This window comes from Pristiophorus japonicus, chromosome 13, assembly GCF_044704955.1.
Source record: "Pristiophorus japonicus isolate sPriJap1 chromosome 13, sPriJap1.hap1, whole genome shotgun sequence".
Lineage (NCBI taxonomy): Eukaryota > Metazoa > Chordata > Chondrichthyes > Pristiophoridae > Pristiophorus > Pristiophorus japonicus.
Genome location: NC_091989.1, coordinates 160,567,029 through 160,594,891, shown reverse-complemented (window position 1 = coordinate 160,594,891; position 27,863 = coordinate 160,567,029). Strand labels below are relative to the sequence as shown.

Sequence of the window (27,863 nt, the reverse complement as noted above, 5' to 3'; positions counted from 1 at the left end):
GGTAGATATCCAAGTCGCCACAGGAACTGCCTATTGGAATCCTACACTTAAACCAAGATTTTAATGTGATTAATTGATGTGGTCCAAAACGGTGCATGCAGAAAACATTATAAGATTCTCTTTTTAAAGCAATTTGTTTTTTTTGTATCATGCCTGGTATCCAGACACCATGGTGAGGTATATTATTACCATGTGCACAGGTTAGGGCGGGGGGTGGGGGGGGGGGGGGGGTCTGGGGAAACAGGTTGACGTTGAACGTCTGCTTGCCTAGGGTGACACCTATAGGTCAGAAGTGGAAATGAGTATATTAACAAAGCAATTGTATCCTGGTAAACTGTGCCTCCCATTTCAAAATCTTGTGGTATTCAGCTTAATTCGGGCCTATTTCAAACCACCCCCTTCCCCCGAATGTTCTGTGACTTTTTATGGTAGACCTAACTGCAACCATTCCAGTGCATCATGCATAAAATGTACATTTTAAAATAAGTTGGCTCTTTTAGACACAAGCAAGTTAGGTACTCTGTAGAGCCTTCCCAGGTACTGTTGCAGCAATGTTCTGTGTCCATAATTTCAGAATGGAACCCCGTGTAGCATATGTTAGACATTTCCATTCTGCACATCGTCTAGCTCGCTGTCCTCTTCAGATTGCCCACTCGGCAGCACACTTTTTAAAAACAATTTTTTCTCTTCCTTCAGAAGAAACCAACGAAGATGCGGAGGGGCCGAATGAGTTCATCCAGGAAGCAGAAGATTCTACCAAAGACAAAGACAGTGGGGGTGAGAAGGAACCCAGCAAAGAAACAGGTAGAGCAATATATCCTGCTTATTATTCAACCTAACTGTTTCCATACCTCATCCAGGGAGAGATTGTTGAGAACATTTTGCAGGAAGTGGTTCCATGTGTCCAAATGATGTCAGTATACGTCCGCAGATGTAGAAGCATGACCATGTAGAAACTCACGTGACAGCCATGTACGAATGTTTTGTTATTTATTTTGTTTCCTCTATGTCACAGCCCCTTACATGGCAGAGATAGGTTCAAAAGAAAGCCGAGATCATAAGCGTCCAGAACCAATGTGAATCTGATTCGATCAAATTGTGTCTGTTTAAACATTTCAAATTTGATCTATTGGGATTCTGAAAATAAGCATGTTAAATCGAGGCAAACAGAGCCTGAAGTGGACATGCACTTGGCTGAAATAACATAGCTCTGCACTTGAAAAATTGAATGATCCTGAACCCCAAACTCTTCAGATTCAGACTGCCCAATGCAGTTAGTGCCTGGCTTCTTTATCATGCAGAAGTTAACTGTTAGCTTGCCAGGCGACAATGTGGCATTTTACTCTTAAGTTGTCTTTTAGTTCTTTGTATGATGTAGATGGAGTCATGACCTGTAGGTCTATCCCATGAGCCCGGATGTATAAAAGCCCCAGACAAAGGCACATTGCAACTTCCATTATGCTGTAAATAGAGACGGTTATTTCAGAGCATTATTCTCAACTGTTTTTGCTCCCAGTATTTTGTTAGGTGCTCAAAGAAATTCCCCCACAAGTAAAACTGGACACTGGCACTCATTTAAGCCCCAAAGTCTCCAGCACTAAATGCAAATCCACATGTATTTTATAATTGCTTCTATTTTGATGGGTGGAAATGATCATCCTCAGGGACTTAGTGCGACATCATATCACCTGAAAAGGCTTCTGGACCAATCATAGCATAACGATGACAGATAGGCACAGTAACATCAAAAAATATGGAAAACAACCCCATTAATTAAAACGCTCAGTTATTCATGAAACATTTAAATATTCATCATATTTGAAAAGGGTGCCGAGAAACTATTACTCTTTTTAAATGCTGTAATTGCATAGTCAATGCAATCTGTAGTGGTCTCAGTAAAAAAAAAAATCTGTATTTAAAAAGAATGGCTACAAATCGAAGGAACATAATTGAAGGAGTATGGGATTTCGTGTAAAGGCAGTTTCCATTAATATTGCCAATCAATTAAAAAAATAATTCTTCTGAAATTGGTCTAAAATATTAGCCTGGCATTCTCCCTAATATGGTTGCTTACTTCAGCACCGTGCTTCTATTAAATTTCCACTTGTGTCTGGCCTCATTTTGCTATACGAAAAATTATTCTCTGATAACGCAATTTCCATAATAACTAGTTTTTCACACGGAATGCTTTGTGATTGCACAGTAATTCTTTTAGATGAAAATTGCTTTATCAGACCATAAAAATGAATAAAACCTTATTAAAATGATGCATTACTTTAATGAAATGATTTATGAAGTTTGGTGGGCATTTAAAGATTAGTAAGAATTATAAAACTAAACAATGCCAACCCTTGATGGTCTTTTCACCTGCATGTTATTGTCTATAACATGAGCCAAAAAAGGGTTAAACTTTGACTTTCCCTTCAACTCAATTTGCTCCAAATAGCCTTTAACAAAGATTTGTATATATTACTCACGATGTTGCATATTTAAAAAAATTAACCCTTTGAGTGCTGAATTTATTCATGTGCCTTAAATTCCGCATGATTCCTTCATCTCGTCTCACGAATAATACTGTATATGTTGTACAATACTACAAAATAATATTTCCAGTAGCCTCTCAGTATGAGCCTACTTGGTATATCACAATCTGTGATATAGGGCAATTGTGTTGATGACTCCATCATTAAGAATCCATATAAAGTGACCAATTTGTAGCATCCTTACAATATGATGTGGGGAAAGAATGTACTGTGCATGTAAATGTATTTGTGCGTGCAGGCATATGACCCACAACATACGCAATAATGGGCCAAAAATTGCGGTCGGAGGCTTCCCGCGGGCAGATGTCCCCGACCCCAATTTTTTTAACGGAAGTACCTGGTGGTCCGGGAGGAACGAACTCTTCCGGTCTGAGGCCTAAATGCGCAGCGCAGTGCATCCCAAGCACGTAAGTGCATCCTGGGATCACGTGGGCCTGGACCACCAATCACAATGTAATATTCTCATTTTTAATATGGTGAGTTCCGTTTGTATGAGCTCCCATTACTATCAATGAGAATGCCCCCAAAACAGAAACACAGCACAACAAATAAAAAAAACACCTCACATATTTAAAATGAATTGAAATTGAACTAAATTAAATGTTTTAGGAAAAAAGTTAATTTTTTTGAAATTAAAAAAAAAATGTTTTAGTAGGGGTATAAATAAACTTACCTTAATGGACAGGGATTTTAATTAAAAAATTAGTGATAACATTGAAACATTTTATCATTTAAAACTATTACACTGGTAAAAACAGACCCAGGCGTAAGAGTTTTAAGGACATTCGTTGGACAAGACAAATCTCCACCTGCGAAAGCCCTTCTCCCAGGGATGCATGACTGGAAGTGCTAGGTTTCCTAAACCTGGATCTTGCGGGGCCTCTTTGGGCACGTGCTCACATCGTACGCACCCGGATTTATGACCCAATGTCTGGGGTGGAGTGCCTTACAAAGCTGTAACAAAACAAATATTCCAATGCCAACATGAACTGCGTCCTGAGATTGTGTTACAGCCTGTAATTCACTACCTTATTTTACCATTACACTGGTTAGGGTATTATATCCTTATGAGTGGTCACAATGTCCTGAAGTCCACTAAGATTGCTTAGCCTGCTATAAGCGTCCACTTTACCAGTGTTCCAAAGCTGGCAGCAGTAAACGTGAGAGGATGAAGAGTTCATATCAGCAGCCGTAACAAAACCTTCTCTGGTATTTCACATCATGTGACCAGTGATGCATCATTCTTTTCCTTTTGCTGATGCTGAAAAAGTGATTTAATTAGAATTTTGCATTATTTTTTCAGTACTAGTATCACTACCATCTCCTATAGATAGGTGATAAATTTGCAGGCTGTTCTAGGTTCCTACTTTATAGTCAAAGGTCACCTGCAGCACTCCTGCCTGTGGTAAAATCATGATTTTCATCTTGAAGAGACAAATCCCTGTAGAATTAGGATGGGCCCAGTTTTTCTTCGTGTAATTTTGCAAAAAGAAAACTATGCAATGAAACGAAAGTGTCTTCAATCCTCCCCATGCTGGAATGTGACTTTACTAATTTTGAAAGGGGGTGGGGGGGCAGTGGATACGGGGGGGGAGGACGCGGAGGACGGGGCCGGGGGAAAGAGGCTCCAAAAGCTCATCAACTGTGTGGAGCCAAAAAAAAATGAGAAGAATGTAACCAAAATAATTGGACATGAAAAGACATTTGGGCAGTTTCAGATGCCATGTTTCATTTCATATGTATTTGAGAGCCATGGGAATGTTTCTTTCTCCATATCACCACACCATTGAAGATTTAAGATTTCCTCAGCTACAGAGACTGGGGGGCCAAAATTCAGCCTCCCAAAAAAGGCTACTTATCGGCAGAAAGCGAAGGCCAGGTGGTGGATCGAATGGCTGCCGACTTTCAGTCCAATGGCCGCCAGGCTCGAAATTCAGCTCGGGGTCTTTTCTGACTGTCCCCATTTCCGCCCCGTTGCTGCCGACCGTCCTAAGTGCATCATCAAAGGGCGCACCATGGATCTCCCGCACCTCCATGGCACCCCCTGCGAAATTTAGCTGGAAAAATCATAGATCCTCCGCACGCTGCCCGCGACAGCTTTTTCTGTTGGCACACCTTTCTTTCGCTGTGTGAGCCATGGCAGTGCAGCGGCCCTTCAAGGGGAGGGCGCACTGCCACGGCCGGCATGTTTCTTTTGCCGGCTGACTTCCCGATCGGCCGGACAATTATGGCCCCGGGTTCGGCCGGGCCGCCAACAAGCTCTTGGGTGCCAGGTCGCTGACCCGGCCGAAACCATCCCTGGTGGCCCAGTGGGCCGAAGCTAAATAATCGCTGGGTTCTCTCCACTTTAAATGAGGGGAGAGACGTGGTGACGCGCACGCGCGCTACGTCCCGCCCCCACTTCCGCCCTTCTACAGTACTTACCGCCGCAGTTCCGCCCCCATTATGACCAGCTTCCGGTTGCGCAAAAAAAATTGCCAAAGAGCTGAAAAGACCAGAGTCCATCTCGTCTGACATGACGGTAAAAACACTTTGAAAACGGTAGGTGCGCCAGGTTTCTGGCGGGGGTAAATTTCTACGCTGGAACTACTGTACTAGTTTTCAGTGCACCACAACCTAACTTCCAATACTACTTGCATGTGCATTACGTTAAACCATTAGCCCTGAATAAGATGCAATTCAGCAGCAAGTTGCAGATCTTGTATAAATGGTTTGCTTTGTGACTTCATATAAATACTAAACCTAAAAGTATGTGTTGAAATTTAACAGTGAATGTAAGTTTACAGCTTTAGTTCTCTATAGCAAGGCACTGCTCTATAAAGCACCAAATTGTTCATCTATAGCACAGCTACCGCACTTACAAAGCCGCTGCATTTACAGAGTTGCTGCACTGACGTGAGGCCATGGGGACAGTTTTTTTTTCTCTGAAGCTGCTGGTAAATTTGAACTTGCATTTTTATTTTTATTTTATATTCCAACTAGCTAGGTAACTCAATACTTAATAATTGCTTATGTATTTTTGATGCTGAGATACATCATGGATTTATTGCTTAATCTCTGCTATAGAAATGTATATTACCAAGTGTGGAAGCCGCTTACCTTTTAAAATTAATTTAAGGAATAATAATTTTATATAGAATATATGTGTTGAGGCAAGCATTGAATTATTCCCACTTGCTGGAGGTGTTTATCATATCTCGCTGTTATCCTTGACTTTTCTGCGTGGAGCAATGCAAAGAGAAGGCCCACATAGCCTTCCTTACAGAAGCCCTCAATGATTCAAAATCAGATCTTGTCAACTCTTATCTGTTAGACAATGTTTAAGAAATGTAAATAGGCCCTGTTGTATTTGTGAGTACGAAGCGTACTAAATTCATTGCTAAATGAAGGGACACGGAGCATACCATTTTGGTACCTTGGCATAACAACTTCACACTATAACCTTCATACGATCAGTGTAGAAAATATGAATAGCATCAAGTGAATAACCTTTGATTGGTGTGACATGTTAGAAGATGTGAAAATGAAGATAATGTGCTTGCCTGGTCAATAGAACTTAACCCATGGTGTATTACAATTCCCTAATGCCTTCCAAAGAATCATATAAGATGGCAGGAATTCCTCCACCCAGTGAGTTCTGGCTATTAGCCTGGCACATTGTTGTATGAGGGACAAAAAAGAGGGGCAATGACCAGTAACACTGTCACGCATCTTTGAAAGCAGGTTGTTTATACATCCTCTCACTTAATGAATGAGGAGGTGCAATGCTAGAGGAGCAAAATTACTGAGAGGATTTCAAAGTAGTATTAATCTGCTTTCATCATGTTTAGAGTTGAAAGGAAGCTGGTAGCAGTGCCATGAAGACGATGGAAAATAAGTGAGTGAATACTATGGAGAATGAAAGATAATACCAACAATAAACAAATAGGAAGTAACACTGTCAAACCCATTGATTATCTGACTAATAAAAGAGGGTTTCTTAGAATAAACTGATTCTGAAAGTGTCTAATCATTTCTATGCCCTATCCTCCTCTGCGAGTTCCTGTACTAAAAATAAAATATTTATGAAACTATGGCCTAAAGGTTGGAGTTGCTCACCTAACGTTGTGCGATTAGTGAAATGGACCGTTTCTGATTTGAGTTGGAGAGAGAGGAAGGGAGCAATAGCTATTAAAGATGGTATTAATGGACTGCAAGCAAAGAAAAGTTGTCATGGAAGTGTGTTTATGGTGTATAGCGCTGGCAGGCATGATTTCGATAGGCTTTGACATGTTTAACATAAATGTATACAGCAGGGCTCCTGCATTCATGAATAATTCCTTCAGGCCCCATGCCTCCCTAATTACTGAAATTGAAAAAATAGGTCATGCGCATCTTTACTTGAACAGCAGTATTTTTTCCTTTTCTGAGTGCTTGATGTGCAGAATACATCTGTGATACAATGAGCTGGCCGGACAAACAGCTGAAAGGGCAAAGAGAATGTAAAGGTGAATAAAAAAGGGTGAAAAAAAGTTTTTTTAAATCTTAATCTGTCCAGAGTTTTAACCAAATGATTTTTTCTAAATCTCTGAGGAAGGAAGGAATAAAGAATCTTGTATTCACTGTCAGGCAAGCTTTCAAAAGAAAGATGTTGGAGCCATTAGTTTCCAATACCTTATACAAACTGCTTGAGAATATTTTAGTATTTATTTTATTAGACTTTAGTGTGAGAGACTCAGGAGTACGATATATGTATTCGTGGACTCAAACAGAACATGACTGTTTCAAATTATATATATATTGCATTATTTATTTAAATAATTATAATAAAATATAATTTGAATGAGACAGCTTCCTTATTATGTTTTAACTGGGTTTTGTTATAAACTCTTCAGTCATTAGATCGATACAATATCAATAATTTATTTTCAAAAAGTCTCGAGTCTAAATTGAATTTTTAATTTTGTAAACCACTGCTGATGGCACGAAGAATGTACAAGCCGGACCAGTATCTTACTAGCCGACGGCATCATTAAATCCATGCCAATATCCTGGCAAACATTTTGTTAAGCTAGACAGCTGTTTCCAACATAAAAGTCCACTGCAGAGCTCAGAAACGTAGCTGCAAATTATTTTAAATTGAGAGCCGCTTACACAGCGGCACTTTTAGATTCCCTTTCCCTCGTCCCCCTCCCTCTCCCCCCTCCAACTTTCGGATTAGGAGAGCGGAACTATCAAATCCGTGGATATCTCCAAAGGTGCCATGAATCGGCATCAATTGCGCCCCTTAGTCAACCAGCCAGAAGGCATGCACGTGCAGAGAATGAAGGGACCACCACACAGCCCCTTTCACCGGTCAGTTTTTTCCTTCCACTCCATGAAGACGTGGCCAAGACCGGCAAACGTGCCCAGAAAGAAGCCTTTAGTGTGAACACCAGCTGAGACTGGAATCCAAAATTGGGCCCCTTTGTTACGAGTCAGGACCCCCCCCCCCTATGTTGCAGCTACCGAGACAGCAACCCACCTCTTGAAAACAACCTTGCTGTCATCTTTTAAAATAAATATAAATTGACAAGTTAGTGGTAAGGCTGAGGTATATGCAAGGAGATGCAATGTAGGTATGATTTTTGAATCGTATTCATTGGTGCCTGTTTGATGACCTACCTAGACTGCAAAATCAGAACTAATGAGTATTAAAGCTGTCTAATATGCCATAGCCTTCACATTCAATTAAATCACTCAAAGTTAGTTTTTCCACAGAGCCATAAATAAAGATGGAAGCCGATTTCTGCAGCAAAAATTAACCTAATTGATGATACCTAAAATCTTTTGAGAAGCTGAGAATCGTAAAAGAAAATGTCATAAGGGTTAGATTGTTTGAGTTTTTAACATCAGTGCAGTACACCAATGAAAGGTCTGCTGTCTTTCTAAGTGATGCAGAATGCCTGGAGCATTGTAGGGTAGAATAATGAGCTGCAATATTTCTATTCTGGATAAATAATAAACTTTAGACACTTCAGACAATTTAATCCAAGAATGCATTACATCTTAATAAGCATGTACCTGATTGACGTTTTTCTGTGAAACCCTGGCTTTGTACAGTTTAATGCATTGCCTGAGCCAGAATTCCCAGCCCGCTCCTATTCTTTTCAATGGGCTTGGTCATGCCCCAGAAAGAAACCTAACCAAAGCAAGCCTTTACTAAGCAGATATCCCTGTTATTGGTCAAAATCAGTTTTGATGGCAGAATTTTCATTTCATTATAATGTCACTCACAAAAGGTATTCTGAATAATATTCAACTTTTAACAGATATAGAAATTGATTTATTGGAACTGCAACTAATTCAATCGGTAGCAAATGATTGATGAAATTCCATCTGAAAATATTATATAAAATACATCATCTTGATATAATTTTTTTACAAATAGCTTTATACAGGGTAAAATCAGATCAGCCAAAATGTTTATGCCAGATCACCATTACGACACTATAGTCACACAGATAAATCATGTACACTGGAGACTACATCGGTACATAAGTTGCCACTTGGTCCCTCTTCTCCCATAGGGCAAGGCAGTACAGAAATTAAACCCACTAACATCAGAAATAGAGAGCTACCTGGCTCAACAACACTGTAATCTGGGCCCTGACCTCAGACTACTGGATTACTTGTGCTTGCAGAAAGTTCCACCTGAGAAGAAAAATGAGCCTATCTCCAGCTTATCCTAAAGTTCAGATACCTCCTGCTGCCGAGCATGCCATCAACATTGATTCCGCAAGTCATGAAGGAATTTATAATCCATTCCAATTCATGTCCATTGTGTGAGTAAAGCAGAGGAGCCTTAATAGTAGGAAAAGATGAAATGTAAATAACACCGACAAATTATTGACCAAATTGGGTTCTATAATAACTGCAATCGTTGATGAAGCACAGGAGGGTCCTGATATTGTTGGACCTGCAGTTCATCCTGTAAAAATACTCCTTCTGAATGTATCCTCAGCATTGTTGCCAGAAGTTCCCTCACCTCAATGTGAGCAAACCAAGTCTTCATTTAAGCCCAGGTGCTGCAGCTAATGTAGTGTATAGAAGTTTCATCTTAGTTGTATTTAAGATAAGTACACAGGAGATGGAATTTACCATATAGAAGTGTACATAAAACCATGCGTCTATTTTTATTCTTGCATTAAGCTTAAAAGGACTGCGCAGCACGCCCCAAAATTTTGGGGTTCCATTTCATTAGAAAAATTCTTAACCCATTCAGTGACCCATTTACTTCTTGCAGGCGTATGACAATAAGCTCTAATGTTTCAATGAATATCTGAATATGATTTCCCTTCTGGTGTATGGGGTCTTGTCTCCATTTTCTATTAACTACTTTGTGTTTCTCTCATTTTAAACAAAAATGCTTTGGCTTCACATGCCCTTATTCTGTGATCTGCAGCATCAGTGCTGCTGTTTTCAGATCCCAAGCAAATAGGCCGGGTAATCCTGCGGTTCCTTTGTCCATGTTTTTGCACCAATGACCATTTGGATAGTTGCACAGCAATTTTTATGTAAGATACACTATTTGGTCATATCTCTTTCAGCTTTCAATTTTTCTGTATCCTGAACTAGAATGCTGGAATGGTTTTATCTGCATAACGACAGTCACCCAAGCAACTGCATCAAGTAACATCTGATAACATTAACCAGCTTCATTTATAATACTCTCTACATAAGCACTTAATCCACAAGAGTAACCAATTAAACAGCAGCGCACTTAAGTGGTACAGACAGGTGCACTGTATAATGAAACAGGTTATATGCAGGTAACCTTACAGAGCTTTCTGCAGAATCTAGTTTGAACAGGAGGGACGATGGATGATGGTGGTCTCTTTCCTCCCCGTCCCCCAAACAAAGATGCTCTCTAGCATGGAGCTGACAAGAATCATATCCTATATTCCGTCACTGTCCATTGCTCGTCCTTAAACTGCCACTGTCGAGGTATGAGGTGAGAGCCTATACAAGCCAGGCCCACCCAACTTCAGTTTGGTAATAATCTTCCTCCGTCATTACCCAATCTGCTTTTTTGGAGGAACCGAATGCATCATTTCTTTTTGCCATTAGTGAAAATAACTTGATGTATTATCAGATAAAAATTGTTGCGGAGGACAATAAACAAATGGATTATATCTGGCATCTCCACGCTGATAACAGCAGTCAGTGATTAAAAGGTTAAAGTGTTGCACGACTGTGAATTTTTATTATTAATAAGTGAGAGAAAGACAGGCAAATTTATAGCCGCAAAAGTTTATTAGTTTACGGTATTGTATTATAGACACACGATGCTGAAAACACGGGACTTACGGAAAATGGCATGAATTAATAATTACCTAATTGGCTCTTAGATTTTTTTTCACTGGGAGATGGAAGTTTATGTGATGTGCCTGTCAAAAGTACTTTAGCTGACTGATGTAGATGCAAAATAGAGAAAAATGCCCCCCCACGCTCCTGTGGGGTAGTGTTCTGGCTAGGTTTCCTGTGCGGCTTTGGTATAATGTATGGTGCTACAGCAGATTGTTGTATGTGTGGGTAATGTCGGCCCTGCGATGTAATCATTTTTGACGCCTGATCTTTGATTGAGACTGACACTTTAATGTCTGGAGCTGTGCAAGAGGTCAGATGTGGTTAACCTGGCTTTCTAACCTCCCTCTACTAGCAAAAGCAATGTCATTTAATCAGCCTAAATTTAACTCTTTGTGACCTAGGCACCGGCAACAAAATGGCTTTCTGAAGTGTCAGCTTCAGTCCTCACTGCCTCGGCAATAAAATAGAAGAATGAGATCTATTTCAGGCACAATGTGAAGAGAGCGATAGCCAATCCACTGACCCATGGAGTACTTTAAGTAGGAGTACTTGCTTTGGTGTGATTGTTGGAAGGTGCAGGAAGAATGTACATCCCTCACCTTCACAAGTCTGCACGCTTTAGTCAAAGACTTAATAATACAAAGCAGCTGGTAATCCCTTTGGGGTTTATTACAAAGTAGGCAAACTGACTAACCAAATGCATTCAGATGTCCTGAGAAAGTACCCTTCCTTATGCCTTTTGCAGGGGAGTTCAATTATCTGGCCAGAGGTATTGTATGTGCATGTGAAAAGAAATATATTTACCAGCACAACTCATTCAAAACTAATTTGCATTTGGCCAAACTATCTGGCATACTTTATGCTTACTCCTAATTTTTGCGAGTTCTACTAACAGTTCTTCGTTTCGGCGTGAAAGCTAACCGTCAGAATCACCTATTTATGCAGTCATTGTAAAGCTGCAGTGACATCACAGGGTAAATTAAAAGTGCTGGACAGCAATTGATAAATACCACTTTAAAAAAACAATCCGTTAGTTTGATTTAGTAGTATGAAATATAGGATCAGTAAGCCAACAGAAAAAAGGTATGTTCTCTTGGCCTTAAAGGTTTTTCCATTGCTGCCATTAACTTCCAGTTTGGCAGGCAAGCAGGATTGTAAACTCTTCCACAACTTCAGTGCTGACCTTGCTATGTCAGCTGGTCGGAGATGCACATTAGTTTAAAGGCAGACACACTTGCCTAGGACCCGCTACAAGAGGCACATCTGTAATCCTTGGCCAGCGCATTTGGAAAATTAGCCTAAATCAGGACTTTGCAAAAAAAATGCACCCGTCAGAGGTGTGAAGTGAGCACCTTAGCCGGCAACACAGCCTGGATGCGGTAAATTAAAATATAAACTTAAATTTAAACACAGCGTCTCTGAGTCTGCTCTTCAGTGAAAGACCTGGAAGAATCTGTAGCAGTTTAGCGGAGATGGACAGTTTTACTCGCAGCCGCATTCCAGCAGCATATGTTTCCTTGACACTAAATTTCTGCAATAACTGTTGTCCTGTTTGACCTGTCCCAGCCACATCTGGTACTCAGGCCTCTGCTCTCATTTATTATTTATTCACGCAAATGACAATCACTCAAAGAACCAAAAAAGGGAGAGAGGTTTAAAAGGATAAGACTGAAAGATTGCATTGTGTTGTGGATTTTACTCTATAAGTCTGAAGTAGGTCCAGTATATACAGTAGTATTTAGATGACATTTATTTTCCTGGCAGAATAAAATTCGGAGGCTTCTGATGTATGAATGTCTCAACACATGTTCAATCTGGGCCCTCTCCATCATTTGAAATATCCAGATGTCATACATTATTTTTATTAGGTGAAAATGGATAATTATCGTTAAGCAGAAGCGGGTTTTCAGAGATGGGAAAAATGCAATTTCAGTTGTCCCTGTCATTTTCGAACAATAGATATCTCGTGGCCAGGCCCAGCTGTGAGCTGGGTTACCCATGTAGAGAGGTTAGAGGTCAGTGTCCTCTTCCAGAAAAGAGGCTCTGAAAAAGTGATGGCTTGATCGCCACGCCAAAGATTTAAATGCTTCTTTTGGTTTGGAATTTTTTACGGTTTATTTTAATAGTTTGAAACCTACATTTAACACGCTGTGATCAGTGAATTGTTTCCAAAGATTGCTGATGGAGGAGAATGTTTTGTTTCAGTTTAAGGTTAGATTCTTCACTCATTTGAGTATCTTATCATTTGTTAAACTGAAATCATAAAGTAATTTTGAATTCTAAGCCTATATATTTGAATGCCTGCCAGCTCCACTCGATCTGATTGGAATAAATAGAAACATGAAATTGACAAAAATGGCTAGTTTTCTGAACTCTTGTTAATGACTGCTTCAGCTTTCTGTTTTGTACAGATGAACTTCCCAGTTCTGACTTCATACCAACCAGAGCAATACGCCATTTGCAATCAGCTCATCTTGATCTTTACTATGATTATTCACATGCAGTCAGTAATATTTTGGCTATCTTGCAGACTTGTAGAATATGTTGATGTTTATCATATTAAGAGTCATATAGTGCAAATTTCCTATAAGTGACATAATTACTTCCAGTAACACTTCCCCTGTCACATTTTCCTCACCACACTCTGCTGATAACCCCCGCCCCCCCTACTGTTAGACAATACCATGTCCTGTGACCCACCATGACAAATGCCATGTGAGAGCTGGACATAATATACTAGTCAATCACATATGGCATTGCACACTGGGAGCCGAGACCAAATGCAATCTCCAGGTGTAACAGGGTTACAGACTAAGGATAATTGAACCAAGGTGTGTTGATGTAATTCAGTCCCCATTTTCAAGTCATAAATTCTGTCTTTATTTTTATATTTCCATTATGTTCCTATGTTTCCATTATATTATTGGAAACTGCCTATGTAAATGCGTCATGCTGCAATTAATTCTCCGACCAGTGGTGGCACTTCAGTGGATGGGTGTAATTACACTGACAACTTCACATAGCCAGTTTCCATTATAAATGTGAACAAAGGAATTTATAATGGAAACGTTGACAGGAAGTGCATGCAGATGCATGATCTTTATATGTACGTGTCGATCTATATGCGGTAAGACAGAGAATACAGTCTTTCTCTTGCTTTACTCTGCTGTCATCTTGTTGCTGTTTCTCTGTCTCCTCTGGTTCTTTCTATCCTTTCCCTTCTCTTTCTCTCAACAATTTTTGCTTCCCTCTGTCTTTTTATTTTTTGATCTCCTTTTGGGTGGGAGTGGGAGGTGATGGATGATCTGGCACGGTGTGGTGGAGAAAGCTGCATTTTGGGTGTGGTTTGTTGGGATGGGGGTGGAAATGTAGCAGTCAGCAGCTTCCTTCCCATTCTCTCCTCGAATCACTTGCGCTTCCCCACCCCATCCCATTGTTTCCTTTACTCCCTTCACCTTCCCACTGCCCATCCCCCTTCCTATCACATTATCACTCTCATCGTTACCCTTACCTCTTCCCTTTTGAACTACCTGCTTGCCCAATTTATTCTCACCACCTCTTGTTTTGCTCTCACTCACCTCACTCATCACCCTCCATGCACTCCCCCAACTCGCTTCTGGGTGATAGGTCAGTGGCCCTTTAACCCTCTAAGTCAGTTTCCCTTACCCCTCCATTACTACCCGTCTCCTTCAAAGTGGCTTTGATTACTGTGAAAATTCAACTTTCTTAATAAAAAATCACATTAGAATGAGGAAAGAAACTGCTTGTCTGCTGTGTCTTTCTGCCTCTCTAGCTCGGCTAGAAACTAAAATATTTGTCTCACAGGTGTAAACCTTTTCCAGCTGTCAACCAAAACACAGGTGAGGCAATTAGCTGGTATCAGACTTCAACTGTTTTTTTTTTCAAAATAAAACTAACCTTACATGAAGAAAGATGTATCCTTTCTTCCTCTTACCTCTCTCCAACCCCAGTGTCTGCCTGTCTGTCCATCTCCATCATTTTCTGAAGTGCGTAGAACACTATAAACAGCGGCTACAACAATTGTCTTTCTCTCATGCACACAGGTAGACACAGCTTCTTTTAAAAATAAATCTCTGAATTTTATCCCAGGACCCTGTTGACGTTTGTCTTCTAGCTTTTTTCAAACAATTTTGGAAAAGCTTTAGAGCTGAAACTGCTAGAAACAAAAGAAAAATCCTCCTCAGTGTAGCTAACTGAATAGACTGATACATCCTGGGAGTTTGGATACACTGCATATAATCCGTCTGCACAATCCAAATCAATTCACAACGCCATAACTCTGGACAAAAATATCAACTCCAATGGTTAAACTGTGTTTGATAACGCTCCTGTGAAGCGCCTTGGGATGTTTTACTATGTTAAAGGTGCTATATAAATACAAGTTGTTGTTGTTGAGAGGTTTAATGAAGGTACTAAAAAAAAAAGGCAATTCAGTGGATAAATGTAATCATGTTACTGTGAAATATGTAATATTTTGTATTTTAGTTAAACTCTCATTTTGGTCTGTAGAAATTTCCATTACGGAGGGAAAAAATTGGCAGGACAAAAAATAATAACGCATTAAGAAAATTGTGAGCACCCAGTGGCTAGATTATGCAATGAGGGTGATGAGTTTACAAGAATGTTTTACATTCTAAATGTGGGCATAGGGATTTATAATAGAAAAAGCTGGTGCATACCATTCAATCTCCAGGCAATTCCAGCTCTAAAACCTTTCAAAACATAAGTTGGTATGCACCAGACAAGCAACCATCTGAAGCACTTCTTAGTCCAGTTTTATTTATTAGCCTTTCTTGAAAATTATCCAAATTCAGGAGTATTTATCAATATCAAAACTGATGGATCAGATGTTTTATGCTTCGAGGGTTTCAGCTGTACATGAAGTTGGAGTTACAATTTTTGTCAGTTCCCACTGATGGATATCTTTTCCTCTTTTGCTCAAAAGAATTAGACTGTTTTTGATTGTGTTTAATAGCCATTAGTATAAATGCAGGTGATCCCAATCAACTTTCCCTATTTTCATTCAACATGAATTTAAAAATAGGTACAACAGAAAACTAGTCAATCACAGTGCAGCTGAAATAATTCTTATTTCACACTTCTCGAGCAGTTAAATTGGTACATAACTGGTATAAATGTAAACGCTGTGGCGTGCATACAGCTAATGTTCTAAAGAATACTTAGTGGAGTCCATTTTACAAATCGGGATATAGAGGACCGCTTAGAAAACTTGAATGAAATGCAGGGTGGCCCAGGCTAATGGCGATTTTACAGCCCTGGCCTGGTCTGGTTTGCTTTGACTCTTGCTGGCAGTTTTGAGTTGACCCAACTCCTGCCAACAGCACCAACTCATTCTGGCAGATGATCTTTAGAAGTATTCTTTTTCAAGTGAGTTATGAACAGGCACAAATGATGGGCAGGTAAAGACCAGCTGGTCAACCAGGCCTTGTCCCACACTCACAATGCCTGGAGCATCTTGACTGGACCAGCTGCCATGTAGTCTGTGGGGAGAGAAAGAAAACTAGGGCAAAAAAGAGGAAGGAAAATCTGGTAAATGCCCCTCCGACTCCAAGAGTTCATGTAGACCATGCTTACATTAACTGTTAAATCACTTGCTTTTTATAGGTTGTGATCTCCGCCCCAACCAAGCTTGCACACACAGCACAAGCCGACAACATATTCACACAGTTCATTACACTTTGGAAAAAGAGGAACTACCTAACATCTAGCCTATTCCTACTCTTGTGTAATTTAAGTGCATGACCACTGCTTCTCCCCAATCTGTCAAACTGAAATAATCTATTAATATTTATGCAATCCAGCCCTTTCATTATTTTATATACCTCTGTCAAGTTCTTGTATTACTGTTGGTACTCAGGGGAAATCTGAGTGTTACCCGTATTACTATTAATTATCAGTGCAATTTCAGTGAGTTGCAATAAGTTACTGGTAGAATCAAAGTTCCAGCCACCTCTCGTTTCCCCCCCCTGTGAACCCCTCCCCCACTGTTTGGTTTCCTTCTTCCCTGCCTTTGGTTTCCCTTCTTTCTCACTCTCAGTTTCCTCCCTTCCCATTCTCTTCCTTAGAGTGTTGACCTTTACCCTCCCCCATTGGTGTCTCCTCTTCCCCTTCTATCTTCCTTTCCCTCGGGTTCTCCTCCCTTCTCCACTCCCCCAATAATTTTCTCCTTTTCCCTCCATTACCTGCTCTGTGTTTCTTCTCTATCTTCTCCCAACCAAATTCTTTGCTTCCCCCCTCCATTTTATCTTATCCAGATGCTCATTATCCATGTGTGAGCCTCACCAGGATATTCACCTTGTAAGATTTAACAGCTGACCCTGATCCTATCCTTGCTTGACATCCATTAGCAGTTTCCAACAGGGCTCACTGAATAGTGATCAGGAGCAGGAACCCTGGCTGATGTTCCCTCTCTCCCATCCCAGGTCAGTGATCAGGATCAGGAACCCTGGCTCATGTTCCCTCTCTGTTTCTCAGGGTCTCTCATTATTGATCAGGAGCAGGAACCCTGGCTGATGTTCCCTCTCTCCCATCCCAGGTCAGTGATCAGGAGCAGGATCCCTGGCTGATGTTCCCTCTCTGTTTCTCAGGGTCTCTCGTTATTGATCAGGAGCAGGAACCCTGGCTGATGTTCCCTCTCTCCAAGTCATGGGTAGAGATCGTGGTTAAGGCCAGGTTGCCAACTCTCCTAGATTGTCTGGGAGTCGCAAAAAATGGAAGATTAATCTCCCGGGCAGTGCTGCTAGCAATTCAGGAGAAAAGTAGAGTTTGCATCCACCATTTGTAGTTTGCCCTTGTATTTTCTTTGCCTGCTTACGGGTGGCCTCCTGGTTCTCAGAACTTCTCGCACGACAGCTGCTGGCAGAAAACTGTGAGCAAAAATACTCAGCTACTGAGGACTCAACCTTTATACGAACATACGGATAGGTAAAGACCATCTGGTCCATCAAGCCTGTCCCACACAATTGCGATACCTTGTGTATCACAACATATATGCTTCATTCCACCCGAAACCATGTGATCTCCTGGGAGAGGCAGAAAAAACAGATAAAAAACCAGGCCAATTTGGGGGGGGGAAAATCTGGGAAATTTCTCTCCAACCTATCTCGGCGATCGAAACTAACCCAGGACATCACTCTGGCCAATAAATTCCCTGCAGTACCTATCTTCTGTAAGAGTTGATCTCCGCCGCAGCCGGAAACAAATCCAGCTTTCGCTTGAAGAAATTCAGTGAGTCTGCATCTACCACATGAGGAGGCAGCTTGTTCCAGAGGTCTACTATTCTCGAGCATCTAACCTAGATCTAGCCTTATACAACTTAAATTTGTGCCCTCTTGTGCTGCCTAACCTATTTAATTGAAATAAACTGTCAGCTGGAACACTGTCTATTCCCTTCATTATTTTATGAACCTCAATCAGATCTTCCCCTAAGTCTACGCTGCTCTAAAGTAGAGTCCAAGCTCTTTTAGCCTATCTTATAAGATCAATATAATAACATTTGCAAGTGTCACGTGATCAGATGTCACATGATCAAACCTCCAGGAATACCTTCAACCAGACTTGACAACGCAGTATTGCCATCCATTTATGGTACAACTGAAAATGTAAGCAGTACCACAATGGTGGAAATGTGATAGAGAAAGTGCCACCAGTGGAATTTTAAAGATCAGGATGTGGCTGTGTAACCAATCATATTTTTCAAGAAAAAAAAATCCGTTCTCTGGCCAGAAGTCCAAAGAGTCTTTAAGACTTGGTTGGGAATGATTTTCTGCAATCACACTTCATTCACAGGTACTCCTGCAGGTTAAAGCAAGAGCACTGATGAATATGTTGATATCGGCTTGGAAGTGCGGAATTCACTGTGGGTAGGAAATACAACTTGCCTGTTGCATATTCAGGCCCTTTCTGTTTCACCTTTTAATATGTTCTTCAGCATAGAATGAAAACAATATCCATACCCCCCAGATCACCTGACTCAGAAGCCATCTCTTGTGCTGGCAGCCAATTTACGGTTTTGAGAAATCAGACCTTCATCTGAAACTGGCTGCTGGTAAAAGGACCAGACTGGCAGCAAATAAGTGAATTCAGCCTGCAACTGGATTGGTTCTTAAGTACCATGAAGTTTGGATCCAGGGATTCACATTTGAAGAAGGCAAATGGCATGTTGGCCTTCATAGCGAGAGGACTTGAGTACAGGAGCAGGGAGGTCTTGCTATAGTTGTACAGGGCCTTGGTGAGGCCACACCTTGAACATTGTGTTCAGTTTTGGTCTCCTAATCTGAGGAAGGACATTCTTGCTATTGAGGGAGTGCAGCGAAGGTTCACTAGACTGATTCCTGGGATGGCAGGACTGACATATGAAGAAAGACTGGATCGACTAGGCTTAAATTCATTGGAATTTAGAAGAATGAGAGGGAATCTCATAGAAACATATAAAATTCTGACGGGATTGGACAGGTTAGATGCAGGAAGAATGTTCCCAATGTTAGGGAAATCCAGAAGCAGAGGTCATAGTCCAAGGATAAGGGGTAAGCCATTTAGGACCGAGATGAGGAGAAACTTCTTCACTCAAGAGAATTGTGAACCTGTGGTATTCGCTACCATAAAAAGTTGTTGAGGCCAGTTCGTTGGATATATTCAGAAGGGAGTTAGATGTGGCCCTTACAGCTAAAGGGATCAAGGGGTATGGAGAGAAAGCAGGAATGGGGTACTGAAGTTGCATGATCAGCTATGATCTTATTGAATGGCGGTGCAGGCTCGAAGGGCCGAATGGCCTACTCCTGCACCTATTTTCTATGTTTCTATGTTTCTAACAATATATTTGTTTGTTTGTTTTACGTATTTCCATAATTAGTATGTCTGTGATGTCCCTTGACCATATATAACGGATTTCTCTATTTTTCCAATTTACAAAACACTGACAATATTAATTATTGCAACCTAAAAAGCATATCGCATGTGACCAGCTAAAACATAATTTGTGTGTTGAGTGGTACGGATTGACTCTTCTTCTGACCAGTCTATCTACATATCCTGCAGTTTCATTGGGCCCAAGTTTTGAGCCGCGCCTAGAACGGCGCAGTCCTGATCTGGACGCCCGTTTTTCGCGCCACAAAGTGCGCCTAAAAAAACCCTCCGTTTTCTCCACCTCCCTGTCGGTCCTCTGGTGCTCGGCGCGGCGCAGCAGGAGCTGTAGGGGGCGGAGCCAGGTCCCTGCGCTGAAAACAGTGCCGGGACCTCTGCACATGCGTGTTACAGTGGGCGCGCAAGTGCAGTAGCTCCAGGCGCCCGAAACTGTGTGGGAGGGGCCCGAAGCACGCAGCCCCTAGCCCTGGCCGAATGGCCTCACTGGGGCTGCGTGAATAAGGCTCCTCCCACGGCCAGCTCCTGCTTCCTCCCGACCCGACTCGACTCGACTCCCGCTTCCCCACCCCCCCGGACCGGACCCGACTCCCCGCTTCCTGCCCCCCACCCCCCCCCGACCCGACTCCCGCTTCCCCCCCCCGGACCCGACCCGACTCCCGCTTCCCCCCCCCCCCCCCCCCCCCCCGACTGGATCCGACCTGACCTCCCTCCCCCCGACCTGACCTCCCTCTCCCTCCCTCCCCCGGACCTGACCTGCCTCTCCCTCCCTCCCCCCGACCCAAACCAAACCGACCTCCCTCCCACCAACCCCCCGACACGACCCAGCGCCACCTACCTGTAAATCTGGTGCTGGGGACGGGCCCTGCCCGAACTCTCGGGCCCGGCCCGTTCAGCCTCCCTCCCCCTTCTCCTTTCTTCCCCCCCCGCCCATCTCCTTCCCCCCCCCCCCATCTTCTTCCCGCCCCCCCATCTCCTTCCCGCCCCCCATCTCCTTTCCACCCCCCATCTCCTTCCCCCCATCTCCTTCCCCCCATCTCCTCCCCCCCCATCTCCTTTCTCTCGTCCCCCCATCTCCTTCCCACCCATCTCCTTTCCCCCTCCCATCTCCTTTCCCCCCCCATCTCCTTTCCCCCCCCATCTCCTTTCCCCCCATCTCCTTTTCCCCCCCATCTCCTTTCCCCCCATCTCCTTTCCCCCCATCTCCTTTTCCCCCATCTCCTTTCTCCCCCATCTCCCCTTCTCCCCCCTCCCCCTTCTTCCCCTTCTCCCCTTCCCCCCCTCTGCTCCCCCCCTCTCTCCCTCTGCTACCCCCCTCTCTCCCTCTACCCCCCTCCTCCCCCTCCCCTCGCTGTCAGAAACACAGACACTGACAGACAGAGAATGAGAGACACACAGACAGACAGAGCAATAGAGACACTGACAGAGACACACTGGGGGGGCATCCCAGCACGCTGTTGGAGGGCTCCCGGTGCTGCAGTCGGTAAGTAGAAAATGTTTTATTTATTGATTTAAAAAAAAAATTATTTCTTATTAATTTTTTTTGATTGATTTATTGATGTATTTATCATTTATTATTGATGATGGCACTTTATTTGTAAAACTGAAGTGTTTAATGTTTGTAAACTTCCCTTTAAACCACCCCCCCCCATTCCCTACGCCTGATTTGTAACCTACGCCTGATTTTCTAAAGTGTAGACAAGGTTTTTTCGAGCGTACAAAAATCTTCACTTACTCCATTCTAAGTTAGTTTGGAGTAAGTTTTCGCTGACGAAATTTTGAAAACAGGCGTAAGTGGCCGGACACGCCCCCTTTTGAAAAGAAAATTCTGTTCCAAAGTGAAACTGTTCTAACTGACTAGAACTGGAGCAAATTAAATGACGAGAATTCCGATTTCTAAGATATTCCGTTCTACACCAGTTGCTCCTAAAAATCGGGAGCAAATCATGTGGAAACTTGGGGCCATTGCCAGCAGTTAAATTATTAAATACGTTAGAAAATGTTCGTTTTCATATTTATTTATTTTTACTGCTAAATTAACCATTGTCTATGTTACAGTTAGCAGCCAGTGCCACAGGGCTCACCATACCCTAAACAATTATTCAGGAACTAATTTGCGTGATCTAAGCCATGTTTATGGGGCCCTGTCATGGAAGGCATGACTATAATAGATATTTTTCCCCCTTCAATTAATGTTTTCCAGCCCAGGTTTCTTTCCCGCACAATATGGCTCCAGCAGACCAGACTGGTAGTCATTTGCAGTACACATCAAACCACTTTACTGACCATTTAACCGATTCTGAAGCCATAGTTTCGTACAAAACTGATTGATTTGACAGTTCTACATCACTGAAGCATCTTGCATATTTGTGGTCACTTTAATATTCATATTCCTAATATTTCAACTGCCCCACTCACAAAAATGCAAAGCTATTTTGAGGGCTGCTGATCTTTCTGCTTGTTCTATTTTGACCGGCCCAGAAGGAGATAAGAAAGGTGTCAAACCATAACTGTTACGTATTATTGTTTTTTACGTGTAGTACATTTATAGTTAAATTGATGTACTCACAACATGCAAATGCAATGTAAAAATGGACCAAAATTGGTTTGATGATGTTAAATGGACTTCTTGGGGGTTTGTTTTTCAGTCGTCCATATACTGCTTGGCCTCGTGTGCCTGTTGCACAATATAAAGCAGCTGTGTTTGCATTGCACCCTCGCACTTATCATATAACTGAGCTTTTTGGACCCATAATTTGTTGATCATGCCTTTGGCACTCTTGGACAACTGCCAGCTTCTTTCCATCTGCATTGTGTGGGCTGTGTTACTGTAAGACAGGGTGTTAAAGATCCCATTTACAATCTGCTAATTGGGACAAAGGAATACGTTAACATATGCCACAGACATCACCATATAATATATCTCTAATTATTTTATATTTACTTAACATCAGAGTTGCTGAGTCTAAATTATGCCCGTGTGAATGTATGAAATAGCGCAGACCAATTGTGTAGATGACAATTAACAGTGATGGAAATTAACACGTGAAATCGAGTCTGGTGGGGGTGGTGGGAGGAGGTGGGGGGTGCAGGGTGCAGGGCAGGGAAGCAAACATATTATGCATCAGTCTATGCTTCATTCATTCACAACATAACAAATAACAACCCTAACCAGAGTCAAACCGAGAGCGTAATTGGGCTCATTACCACCTGTTTTTTGGACGCTAGGAGTATCCTTAGAGCTCCAAAATGGTGTCCGTGATGCTCACACACTAGTTGGGCAAATTGCACCGGACACCATATTGGTAAGGCGCTAGAACACGTGCAATGAATATCCAATGGAAGTATGCAGAGCAAACAGATCATGACATCAATCAGCATGCAACACTGATTTGACACCAGCAGTGCCATTTTGGAGCTCACTGCTCCAGCCTACCTTAACCTCCCTTAACATGCATTCAGTAGCAAGAAGGACCCCCACACCAGTGCTATTTAAAGGGATCATCAACTACTTACAGGCTGGTTGCTGGTTGATTTCTTCTGGCTGTTGCTATGATTCTACAAGTGTTTGGTGCTGTCTATAGTTGTTTGAAGTTGCAGAAGTCTTCAGGGAATGCTGTGGCACGTGCTAAAGGACTTTTTGCTGATTTTAAGGCTTCTGCGCAAACCAGTTGCTCCCAGATATGGGTGCACTAGTAGACATTCTCCTTGGAATACAGCATGACTTGGGGAATAAACAGAGGGCGCGCAGAGCAGGACAAGCTGCTGGAAGAGGCAGGAGGAGGAGGAAAAGGGCTCTCATCAGGAGGCCATATCTGCCCAGGGTGTTCAGGAAGCAATTCTCCTACCTGAACCTCAGCAAGGAACAATGTGTGAGATGTCTGAGCTTTAGTAAGGACATCCTCACTGAAATCTGCCACCCGCTGCAGCCGCTACTGTGACCTCAGGGCAAGGACTGCATTGCCAGTGCTTGTGAAGCTGACCGTGGCCATGAACCTTTAGGTGTCTGGCTCCTTCTACGCTGAAGCTGGAGATATTTGCAACATCTCAGTTTGCTGTCCACTGTTGCATAAGGGAAGTCACTGAGACACTCTATTCAAAGAGAGCTGACTACATTTCACTCTCTCTTGCCAGAGACCAGCAGGAAGAGTGAGCATGCGGCTTCGCCAGAATAGCAGACTTCCCCGTGGTGCATGGTGCCATTGACTACACGGACATAAGCTCTGCGGGCGCCGCATCTCAACTCTGCCCTATACCAGAATTGATAGGGATTCCACTCCCTCCACATCCAGCTGGTATGTGACCATAGGCATGAATCATGCAGGGCAATGCCCGGTATCCTGACATCGGTCCTGGGAGTTTGCCGTAGTGTCTCAGCCACATTTGAGACACCACGGCAAACTAAAGGGTGGCTACTGGGCAACAAGAGCTATCTGCTGATGACTCTGCTGCGCAAAATGTCTTCACTCAGAGGATGGTGAATCTTTGGAATTCTCTACCCCAGAGGGCTGTGGATGCTCAGTTATTGAGTTTATTCAAGACAGAGATTGCTAGATTTTTGGATATTAAGGGAATCAAGGAATATGGGGATAGTGCAGGAAAGTGGAGTTGAGGTAGATCAGCCATGATCTTATTAAATGGCGGAGCAGGCTCGAGGGGCCAAAATAGCCTACTCCTGCTCCTATTTCTTATGTTCTTATGCAACCCATTCACACGTGTGCATCATGCATACAATGAAAACTGTGCTGCCCCAAGAAATATGATAGAACAGACCATTAGCGTGCTGAAACAACGCTTCCACTGCCTAGGCTGCTCTAGAGAAGCCCTGCAGTATTCGGCAGAGCAAGTGTCAAGCTTTATGGTGGTCTGCTGCATGTTGCACAACCTCGCCATCATGAGCCCTTGCCACTAGCTATACAGCGAGCAGCTGAGGAGCATGTGGAGGAAGAGGAAGGGAGGAGGCAACCTAGACGGCCCCTTTCTGCCCAGACTGCCCATGAAGAACTCATCTGAGTGCGATACCAATAATGGCAACCCCAATTCCCCATTCACTAGCAGTCCCACACCTCACCTTCCCTCTGTCACTGACCATCACAGCACACGCTTGGCCACAATGCAAAAATAAAAGCCACCACAAAATAAACCTTCCAAACCAAATTTATAAATGAATTCAGGCTATATTGTATGAGTCAACTAATCACTTTTGTGCATTCCCTTAGTGCCTGCCTTCCGTGTGCCTTTGTTGTCTTAGTGCTCCTACGCAGTGTTACCCCAGTGACTGGTTCATTCTCGGGTTGGCAATCAGTAACCAGTGGGGTGCCGCAGGGATCATTGATGGGACCCCAACTATTTACAATCTATATTAACGACTTGGAGGAAGGGACCAAGTGTAATATAGCCAAGTTTGCTGACGATACAAAGATGGGAGGAATAGCAATGTGAGAGGAGGACACAAAAAATCTGCAAAAGGACATAGACAGGCTAAGTGAGTGGGCAAAAATTTGGCAGATGGCGTATAATGTTGGAAAGTGTGAGGTCATGCACTTTGGCAGAAAAAAATCAAAGAGCAAGTTATTATTTAAATGGAGAAAAATTGCAAAGTGCTGCAGTACAGCGGGACCTGGGGGTACATGTGCATGAAACACAAAAGGATAGTATGCAGGTACAGCAAGTGATCAGGAAGGCCAATGGTATCTTGGCCTTTATTGCAAAGGGGATGGAGTATAAAAGCAGGGACGTCTTGCTACAGTTGTACAGGGTATTTGTGAGGCCACACCTGGAATACTGCATGCAGTTTTGGTTTCCATATTTACGAAAGGATATACCCTTGCTTTGGAGGCAGTTCCAATGAGTAGAGGCCCAACCTACTCAACCTTTCCTCATAAGTCAACCCCCTCATCTCCGGAATCAACCTTGTGAATCTTCTCTGAACTTCCTCCAAAGCAAGTATATCCTTTCGTAAATATGGAAACCAAAACTGCATGCAGTATTCCAGGTGTGGCCTCACCAATACCCTGTACAACTGTAACAAGACTTCTCTGCTTTTATATTCCATCTCCTTTGCAATAAAGGCCAAGATTCCATTGGCCTTCCTGATCACTTGCTGTACCTGCATACTAACCTTTTGTGTTTCATGCACAAGTACCCCCAGGTCCCGCTGTACTGCAGCACTTTGCAATCTTTCTCCATTTAAATAATACCTGCTCTTTGATTTTTTTCTGCCAAAGTGCATGACCTCACACTTTCCAACATTATACTCCATCTGCCAAATTTTTTCCCACTCACTTAGCCTGTCTATGTCCTTTTGCAGATTTTTTGTGTCCTCCTCACACATTGCTTTTCCTCCCACCTTTGTATTGTCAGCAAACTTGGCTACATTACACTTGGTCCCTTCCTCCAAGTCGTTAATATAGATTGTAAATAGTTGGGGTCCCAGCACTGATCCCTGCGGCACCCCACTAGTTACTGATTGCCAACCCGAGAATGAATCATTTATCCCGACTCTTTTTTCTGTTCGTTAGCCAATCCTCTTAATATATTACCCCCAATTCCGTGAACTTTTATCTTGTGCAGTAACCTTTTATGTGGCACCTTGTCAAATGCCTTCTGGAAGGCCAAATATACTACATCCACTGGTTCCCCTTTATCCACCCTGTTCATTACATCCTCGAAGAATTCTAGCAAATTTGTCAAACATAACTTTCCCTTCATAAATCCATGCTAACTCTACCTGACCGAATTTTGCTTTTCCAATTGTCCTGCTACTGCTTCTTTAATAATGGACTCCAACATCTTCCCAACCACAGATGTTAGGCTAACTTGGTTGGTGGAAGGCTGCTGACTCTCAGTGAAGGATATCTGCAGCTTGTAAATCAGAAGCAAGTGTGGGATGAGGGTGAAGTGGGATGTGAGAAGGAGGATTAGTTATGAGGATACCGACATCTTTGATACTTTCAGCCCCGCTGCTGGCCACGGCCTCAGCAATGGCCAGCATCGTCTCCTCCATGGGCATTAGGACATGCAGGCGCGTCTGTTCACCTCTAGTTAGCTCCTGGCTGCCTCCGATTGTGTGCTACCTTGTCCTGCAAGAGAGAGGGAAGTGTATCAGTGAGTGTCCTGCAATCTGTTTGGCTGATTTGGGTGCATTGTTTGAATGGCTGACAGTGTGAGATGTGGGTGTGAGGCTTGTAGCAATGCTAAATGTGTGAGGGTGAACTGAAGGATATGAATGTTTGGTATGAGGCTTGATTGATCGGGGTTGTTGGTAGGTGAGTGATGTGGGTGAGGTGATTTGAGCACTGACTGAGATTACTGGTGCAGTTGGTGGGGTATGACATTTGAAGATGTGAGGTCATTGAACCTCTTGCGGCACTGCATCCAGGTCCTCGGAGCTTGATCCCTGGCATTGACCTCCACAGCTGTCTCTTCCCACTGCCTTTTGACTATGTGTCTGGAGCGCTTCCTTCCCCCTGCGATACAAGACATTCTCCTCCTTTCCACCAGGACCTCCAGTGCAGCGTCTGAAAACCTTGGAGCCCGTGCTCTCCCCTGTTGTGCCATTCCTCATGTTTTCCCAGCTCAGAATCTCTGCAACCACGACTCCCAGCACCTGCTTCAGCCACAGTGCATCTCCCCTTTAAGAAGCATAGGTTAGCTTTAAGCAATGCAAGCTAGCTTCAAGTGGTGCTAGCCTCTCACAATATTGGGCCCCCTGCTGATGTGTCTAGCCAGTGTGTCCTAGTGCTCCACGCGGTTAGCGCTGGCTGGATGCAGAGATCATTCAAATGCTGCCTACATTGCACGGGCTAATCACGAACCCTGCGCCCGTTTTTAGGGGCTATCCTAACTTAGCCCCCATAGTACTTAAGTGATTTGTTAACTATTAATTACATTCAAGTATTTCACAATTTTTAGTCAGTTCCTTTTTTCTAAAAAAAAAAGTTGAGAAGCAGAATATTTGATGTTAAAAGCCATTTCCTGATGTAAATATTTTTATACTGTTATAGGGGCTCGTAGATGTGAAAACGACCAATAAAAAATACTATACTAAGGTCAAAGCAATCTGTTAGTTGCTGTGACTTTTACTGTACA

The 27,863-nt window shown here is 42.7% G+C and overlaps 1 protein-coding gene across 1 annotated transcript in view; it reads left to right on the top strand.

Moving 5' to 3' along the window:
* Positions 1-27,863, top strand: part of zfhx3b (zinc finger homeobox 3b) — a 232,418-nt gene that overhangs the window by 171,842 nt on the left and 32,713 nt on the right. Inside the window, exon 3 of the mRNA XM_070898222.1 lies at positions 697-804. Within this exon, the coding sequence (XP_070754323.1) occupies positions 697-804 (108 nt within the window). The remainder of the gene's footprint in view (positions 1-696; positions 805-27,863) is intronic.